Source organism: Polyergus mexicanus, unplaced genomic scaffold (genome assembly GCF_030449975.1).
Source record: "Polyergus mexicanus isolate NDT 795.1 unplaced genomic scaffold, iyPolMexi1.0 SCAF_22, whole genome shotgun sequence".
NCBI lineage: Eukaryota > Metazoa > Arthropoda > Insecta > Hymenoptera > Formicidae > Polyergus > Polyergus mexicanus.
Genome location: NW_027223342.1, coordinates 2,828,122 through 2,837,104, shown reverse-complemented (window position 1 = coordinate 2,837,104; position 8,983 = coordinate 2,828,122). Strand labels below are relative to the sequence as shown.

At 41.9% G+C, this 8,983-nt stretch overlaps 1 protein-coding gene across 1 annotated transcript in view; it reads right to left on the bottom strand.

Moving 5' to 3' along the window:
• Positions 1–3,440: 3,440 nt before the first annotated feature.
• Positions 3,441–8,983, bottom strand: part of LOC138942341 (uncharacterized) — a 36,822-nt gene continuing 31,279 nt past the window's right edge. Inside the window, exon 3 of the mRNA XM_070312503.1 lies at positions 3,441–7,856. Within this exon, the coding sequence (XP_070168604.1) occupies positions 6,288–7,856 (1,569 nt within the window). The 3' untranslated portion in view covers positions 3,441–6,287. The remainder of the gene's footprint in view (positions 7,857–8,983) is intronic.

Sequence of the window (8,983 nt, the reverse complement as noted above, 5' to 3'; positions counted from 1 at the left end):
TGAGCCACATTCTCTCTCCCCCCCCCCACATCCCCTCCTCATCACCCCTTTTCCTCTCCACTGTCCGTTGTAAGATAAATCATCAACTTTCTTAATGTTTTTCACAGGATTTAGAATAAGGAGAAACAAAAATGACAGAGAGGAAGAGAGATCTAATTATAAATTCGATCCTTCGATCGAATGCGCGTTAGAAGAGCGATGATGGAAATCCGGGTGATCTAGTTTACGACTAGAATGGATCCGTCGATCGATCTCGGCCGACTGAGCACCGCAATATTAATCACGTGCCTGTTTCTCCTCGAACCACGTGGCCGGTACTGGCGGTGGTTATCAAGGCCACTCGCTCGATTCTTGCAAATCGAATGTTAAAGGCGTATGAAAAATAAGCCGCGTAATAAATGTTTTGACGAGGTTTTGATTTATAAGAATTCGTTCTCTTTCTCTCTCTCTCTGTTTCTTGGATCCACTACGAACAAAACGTTACTTCAATACCGTTGAATGTTTTCTTTTTTTTCTCTTACAAATTCAACACGCGTCGCACCTCTTCGATTCGCATCCGAAACGGTTCCTTATCGGTGATAATAATACCGAGATCGTTCTGGTCGTTACGTATGAAACCGCTTCCAAACGTTGCGGTGTCCTCTGCTGATCATCATACGTGAGAAGAGTGCTCTATTACAAAATTTTGGAAACGGCACCTAACCTAACCTTCTCTTTATTCGATGTAGATCGCAAACCTAAAGAAGATATGCGTTCATTGAAACAGATATTATGTAATTTAACGCAATTAAATATTATTTACGTGTAGTATCGCTTTTTTTTTTTTTTTTTTAATACGAAAAACGAAACTTTCTTCGCCGAATTTAATCCCTGCTAATTCCATTCTACTCTTTCATTCGACAAGAATGTTCGATCTGTACTCAAAAGGAGAAAAAGAGAATCGAAATGCACAGGTTGCTCTCCGTATCGTCGACATTTAAATGTTCAGCTGGCATAATCGCACTTCGATATCGTATTCGCGCCAAACGAACTCGAAACCGCACGACACGCGTTAACCTTTCATTATACGCGACCAGCGTCGTGTATTCTGTCGAAACCTTTCGTTTCTGTTCGTCGATAGTGATCTGCCTTTCGTTTCTAGCCGTCGTTTTAACGTAAATTAAATCCGCCTTGTCGAATGTGCGACGAGGCACGAGGACATTCTTCATCTCTCTCTCTCTCTCTTTCTTTTTCTTCGTGAACTGATTCTTACGCATAATTGTCCGGGTGTTCAAACACATGCTAAAATTTAACGAGCTTCATGTCGTCAGCAATGCATCAAAGCGCTCCGAATAAGCGACGATGATGCGACTCACGCGTGCGTTTTCCGTGCGTGTATCTACCTATTATATTATATCCCAGTCCACACTGCGTAACTACGCAGCGCATATGCAGATTATAATGAATACGTTAAAGCGAATAACAGCTGACGAATTTGGCCTCGGATAAGTCACTGTTTTTTGTCGACGATAATACGTTCTGTCTTCTTGGACTGCTGGTGTGTGTGTTGGTTTCAATAATATACGGATTGATTCTAAAATTGCGGGCGTTTTCTCGGTCACGGATGCTGTGATGTTTCTCTTTCGCCATTGCACGGGGTAAGATGTAAAAGAAAATTTGAAATTTATTTATCTTCCCGGAATAGGTTTACCTAGCATAATCGAAAAAAGAGTTTTAATAAATTTTCACGAGAATCATTTATGCCGAACGTTCTTCTTATCGCGTATATACTATATCCTAATTTAAAAATAAATTGCTAAAACGGCTATAACGAGTGAAAGTTTGCATCCCGACGACTCCCTTCTCCGATGTAATGGAATCGAAATAAAAAGATATATAAGCGATATATCTTTTACATATGTATATTCGCAGATCGAAAACCCATTTCGCGGAAAGAAAAGGAGAACGGAAATGTTTACTTTTCATTTCGCGGTTGCAAATAATGAATTATTGACGATTCGTCGTCGATTCTTTACGCAAAACTGATAGCTAACAATTTTACGCAAACGAATGTAGTATAAGTGGGCGGTAATGTAAACGCACGAGTTCATACGTAATAAACATTGGAGCAGAGTGCACCGCGATGGCCGTCATATATTGTATAAACGTGGATCTCAAAAGTACGAAAGAAACATTACTTTTATAGACACGTAAATCTGAGATAGCGTTACTTCCGGTTCGAGAAAAAGAAAAAAGATTTAAGTAACAATTAGAGAGAGGAACGTGCGTATTTTTATTAAAAAAAAAAAAAAAATGTTCTCTTTTTTTCTCTCCTTTCGTATTTTCTTGTTCGACATTTTATCGGACAAGTTTCTCGTTTTCTCACCAAACGAGCTTCAGTGCCTGGCGACTTTCCCGGGGAGATCGCGTAACAATCGCGGCTCATGAATTTCTGGTATATTTCATCTGGAAAGAAAAGACTGGCATGATATCGCTCACATATGTATGTGAGAATATGCGCAATCTCTGTCTGTTTGATCTTGCGAAAACTCGGGATAATTAACGAGTTTTTTCACGAACGAGAGCGAGATCCGCGCACGAAAAGGAAACTCGAAATGAAAAAGGTATGTGTGCGTAAATAAATATAGGAAAATATAAACAGGCTGAGAATTCTGACGCGCGCCAAGGCCTCGCCGGCTTTCTAACGACAGTCGCTTTTATATAACGGTCATTATTCGTCCCTTTTTATTACAACAAAGGTAGATACAAAGACGCACGACTTTCGCCGCGAACGACACGCGATATACGTGCCGTTTGACAATTATTCAGTAGGTGGGCGGGGGCGATAGAAATCGTAGTACGTCAGAGGGATAGATACGCAGCGGGGATAACTTTTCGGAATTATCCGACGAGGGACTAGAAGACCTCTTTGGCGATCAACCCTTCGTACCGGGTGTCATCGTTATAAATGACACTGTACGTTCGAATCTATCCAGAAATATACGAGGACGGTGTCATTTGAATCACCCTGTAGACGGTCGTCGACTGCAGGCGACTTTGCGATCGAGTACTGACAATATTCTGGAATTCTTTTGGAAAGACATGATGAAAGAAAAGTTTAAATTTTAACTGGCTAAATTTAATACATCGGTATGTTTTTGCAGCATTTGTTATCGCGTAACAAATTTATATATATAAGGAGGCATACATATTTGAACTCTCGAAAAATGAGTACATTTTCTAGATTTTTGGCAGCGCAACGACTTGATAAAAACTTCTAATTTTTTTACGATATTAATTCAATATTATTAAGCGCTTAAATAAAAACTTTCAGCTCCAATTTTTTTTTTTTTTTTTTTTTTAATTATGCGGATATTTGCAGATTTATATTTTCATGCACGGTGTGCATAAAATGCAATTGCATAATTTTTATCTGTAAACAAAAAAAAGGGATCTTTCTTTTAAAACCGAAACTTTTTTCAACATGCCGCCATTTTCTTATTTTTTAAAATTTTGAAAAAATGGGTAGCAGATAGCTATTAATGTTTAATGAAAAAAACTTGTATTTTTGATTTCCGATATGATAAACGAATGTTTTCGTGCATACTGTGCATGAAAATATAAATCCGCAAATATTTGCATAACTTTTACAAAAAAAATTTTTTTAAGCTGGAAATGTTTATTTAAATACTTAATAATATTTTATTAATATTGTAAAAGAAAAAAAGTTTTTATCAAATCTTTACGTTGCAAAGAAATCTAGAAAATGTATTCATTTTTCAAAGGTTCAAACGGATATGCTTCCTTAATAAAATTAATTTTCATATAACGGAACGAGATATAACCCGTTTTATTACAAATCAATATTTTATCCGGTTATTGGTATGTTAAGGAATTATATAACGATAGTAGACAAAATTAAGTTTGCGCCCTCATAGGACTTCAGAACTGCCTTTAAGGCCATATTACACTACGGGTTGTGAGCTCGATTGCGGTTGAGGTTACGGTTGACGATTACGGATTGACCAATCAGAGCAAAGCAGCTCGCCGGTTGATTGGTCAATCCGCAATTATTAACCGTAACCTCAACCGCAATCGAACCCGCAACCCGTAGTGTAATACGGCCTTTAGTGAGAACAATTTGTAATGAGAATAAACGAAAAGATTATTGTTAATCCTCGATCGCTCCGTCTGAATTGATTATCTTCCACGACACTTTTTTACAATATAATCCTCTTTACTTTGCTTCATTGCGCTTACAATTATATACACATAATGCAAGAAAATCGCAGATCATATATTATACAACAAACGAGATACAAAAATAAGTGACGATTCTCTTCGAGCATGAAACGTCACTCGAGAGATGGAGATGTAATTAACTGTACAAAATTATTTTCCAAGTCTCTCTCTCTCTCTCTCTCTCTCTCTCTCTCTCTCACGGCTGCACCAAGTTTTTCCGCGATTTTCAGCAAACCTGTGTAATGTAATTATCAAAATATATAATGATAAACTTGTAATAAGAGAGAGTATTCATATTTCAATACATTTTTCAGTATTTTTCAATATTTAAATAAATTGGACCTGACACAAACTTTTTTTCTTAACAAATCTTTTTTTATATCGAACATATCTTTTTTTATTTTACGTCTTGTATTGACTTCCCTGTCAAAACAATTGGATATTTATTCGTTTCCCCACTAGAGTAGAATTAGAATGTACTTAAATTTTTATACACGTTGTCTCTCTGTTATCAATTACGAGGAGGAACGAGAGAGCGAGGGGAATATTGTACGAGCGGAAATTATCATTCTGATTCGAAATAAGCGGAAGTCGTTTCTAGTCTGTACTCTGGCCCTCCAAACGGAAATTCGAGATATCCAATGAAGGGCGATTGCTACCTTAATGGGTGGCAAATATACATACATCAACACACTCAACAAAGACTATATGTTTTTCATAGATAAATATATATATATATATATATATATATATATATATATATATATATATATATACATTTTTATATATAGTATATAAATCAATAATTAGACACTTATTTACAATCGCAACGAGAAACATGTAACAAAAATTAAACTATAATATAGCCTAAGAGAAAAAGGTCGTAGAACAATTTTTCAGGTACAAAATGAGATTAATCGATTATATACAATTTCACTTGTAATTATCGTAATCGGGAAAACGTTGCAAGCATTCACGCGATGCTTATCGTTTATCTCTTTAGATACTTAACGATCGAGCTGTGTGTTACCTGATTAAAATCCGGACGATCGAATTCAGGCTAATCGAAAAATGAGCTCGACCATCAGCTCGCATACAGTTTGTATACATACAGGTGTTCAACGTTGCTGCAATCACTCGGTGAACGTAAATTACCGGTTTCTCCGATTCCCCTTCTCTCTCCCATCCTCTCTCTCTCTCTTTCTCTCTCTCTCTTTCCCCTCATTTCCTTCATGTCACGATCGGCCACGCTCAATCTCACTGATACGCACGATCGTGCGATAGATGTAACATGCCATACTTTGTATTTCGAAATACGGACAAACGGGATTGTCTACGAGAGCCAAAACGTTTATTCGCTCGGTGATGGATAGAAGCAGCGAAGCCTAGTTTCAAGGTGGGAAAATATTTTTGCGGCGCGCCCCCCTCCCCCTCCACGGATTCTCGATCGATCTCCTTCATTTTCACTTTCGTAAGAAAGTGCAGCTATAACCGATACCTCTTTCCCTTCCTTCGCTGAAATCGCGACAACCAGTAATCGAGAGAATTGAGCACAGTCCAGGGGCCTCGAGCGTGGAAAAAAGGCACGCGCGCGCGCCGCGACTTTCTCTCGGCGCAAGTGTGACAATCGTCGCGACACGATTCGACGAAGCCGATTCTAACCTCCGAGGACTTGATAAGGCCGCGATTCAATCGAGTTAGTTTCGCGTACCGGGAATCCTGCGAGCGCCGTCGCGAGAAACCGATTGTCATGCCGTGTGACCGTGTGAAATTCTCGAGAGTTAGTCGAGAAATTCTTCTTACTTTGTGACGCGGTAGAAAAGAAATTTTTTAGCCAGTCAGGAAGATCTTAAGACGCCTGTGTTTTGAGGAAACGGCGTTTAGAAATATTACCGATAAATCGCTCGGTCGGCAAATATTTTCTCGTTTCACCCCAGTTGCGAGAGATTTGTGTGTTTCATGAGAGTTTACGCGGGGGAAAAGATGATAGTCGGTGAGAGATTGTCGTAACTTTTCATTCCCGAGTGTCTAATCGAGTATCTGGAAGAACTATTTATCAGTCGCGATCACTTTAAGTAATGCTTCTTCTTCGCGAAGGCGCTGATGCGGGGCACCTCGTGCTTCAAACTCGTATCCTTCCACGCGGTGCTCTTCGCGGGTGGATCGCTGAATCTCGTTTTAGCAAGAGTCATCGTCTTCTGACAGCTGTCCTGCTCTAAAAGATCGCCCTCGAAGAATCGGCACATCTCTCGCACGGGCAGGGCCCTGGTGCCCCGATTGAGATCGTGAAGCGATCTTGCACGTTGCTTGCCCCTGGGACTGGGTTTAGAAGAAGTTCGGCCAAGATCCTCCGTGCTTCTGGCCAGGCGACCGCCTAATCGCGAGAGGGACTCGAACAAGGTGAGCTTCTCCCGCACCGGCACGTAGTGGTCCACCCTTTGACATCGTTCCAGGAGCTTGGCGACGTCCTCTTCGCAGGGTGGCTTCAGAGCCAATGGGGAGTCCGGTGATTTCGGGGAAGCCGGGATCGCCGGGCAATCGGCGGACCTCGAGCAAAATTGCGACGATTGATGAGATACGGGGATCTTGGAAGACAGAAGAGCCAGGCGCTCTTTGCGTTCCCGAAGAGTTTCCACGCTCGCGACGGTGACGCTGATCATCGATTGTTGTTGCGTCTTTTCGCGGAAGATTCTTCTCTCTCGCGCGCGACTTCTCCTCTCGTTCAAGTCCGACCTGAGTATGCCGAGACTACCGCTTCCGTTCTTCGGGCTGTTGTTGTTTCGCTTATCCGCCTCGTCCCGATGAGTTTCCTCGGTAGAAAATCTCACCGTGGACGATTCGTTCGATTTGATCGGAGGCAATCGGTCGACGATCGAATTTTCGTTTCGCGTTGGTGCCGTGTCGATAGACGCGAGAATCTCTTTCTTAGGCGAGCGTGTCGGACGTAAGTCGCCGTTGTCGTTGGCGGAGTCGACGACAATCCTACTCCTCGATCTACCATAGATTTTGGGCAGATTGTTGTTGTTCTCCTCAGCCCTCGCTCTACGTCGCCTCGCGTCCTCTTCGAGAACTCGCCGGCTCCTCGCCTCGTTCTCGCGTCTGCGCGCCTCCTTGTACCTCTGTATCCTCTGTTCCCTCGTTTCCGGTTCCGGCAGGGGAACGCTGCTAGAGTCGACTGAGTCTACACTGGACCGGCATACGCCACCCCAAGGGAGACTGTCGTCGCTACCCTCGCTGCTCTCGCTGCAACCCCACGCTCTACTGACCGGTTGGTCCTTGGCGCTCATCACAGCGGGTATGCTACGAAATTCTCCCAGGAGGTCCTCGTCGCTCGAGTTGCTGCTGGACCAACCGCGCAACTCGCTTCTCGCCCTTCTCCTAGACTCGTCGAGAACTATTGTCGTCGCGCTCATCGTCGTCTTCTCCATCGGCGAGTCACTCGGCCAGCAACGTAATTCGCTGCGGGATCGTCTCCTAGTTTCCGTTGGGCTGTCCGGCAACGGGATAGGTCCTCTCGGGCAGATAGTCAGTATCTCCAAAAAGTTCAAACATCGTTGTGCACGAAACGGCGTTTGTCGAACCAGTTCAGCCGCGATCGCTCTGACCCAGGACCAATAGGTCGGTTCCGTGTCCGCCTAAACATATAAAAACATTGACGTGTTGCGTTTTAATATCTTCAGCAATAATTATTATAGGCAAAATATATTTTTGGGTTTTTAAAAATATTTTATAAAAGACATAGTTATTTATGCAATAAATATTTTAGTAAAATATAATATTTTATATTTATATGTATGTATAAATGGTTCTTATCTTATTTCAATATCTTAGCATTTCAGATGATTTTCTCTCTCTTTTTTTCTCTTCTTTCTAATTGTATTAATAATCATCTCTTTTTCTCTAAACTCTAAATATTTTTAAAATATTTTTGTGTCTTTGCGATATGAAAATTTTCAGACAGATAGATGGGTAGATGGATGGTCTGATATATAGGATAAAGGGTATGTAGGACCACTATTGGCAACATCGCTGACGGTTATGCGTATTCGGATTTCATATTCTCGTACGGTAAGTAGATAGATATCAGGATGTTGCATGGAGTAGTCGAACGGGTCTGTGTCTACCCGCAGGATCGACCGTGACATATGATTTCGCTGACTGGGTTGGCGATTCGAAAGCCGCCGGTTTGTTCGAAACTCACGCGAACGACCGACTCCGAACACCGTAGAATTTACTCGTTAACCACCGACGGCGCGTCGATCATTACCATCTTCGACGGGAAACAAATCTCCCTGTCGTCTTGCTTGCTAACGTGACCTTCACGCTGTCGGTTCGACGACACTGGCCGATATCGTGTCTGGAAAAAAACTCGCCAACAGGTTTCCCGCTATCGTTCGTTGTCTATCTCGACGAACAGCGTGGAAAACCCGCTTTCGATCGAAAACTGACGGCAAAATCGTGTGCGAGCTCGTCTACGTATATTTCCACGTAAAGTGCCACGTTCATGATTATTCACGATTGTTAATCATCAATGAGGTTCGCGTTGTTATCATAATTGCTTCAATTAGTATCAGTAAGCCGACTCAGCATAAAAACGCGTAAATGTCGAAGGACTTGTCCGATTGACAGACTACGCGCCGGCGAGCAAAGCAGCGTCCTTGAAGTCTCATACAAAGAGATGATGAAGCCCTCCTCGAGAAGCTACGAGAGCGAGCGTGGTGGGATTCCTTGACAATGGCGGGTCATGGGAGAACGGTGTAAC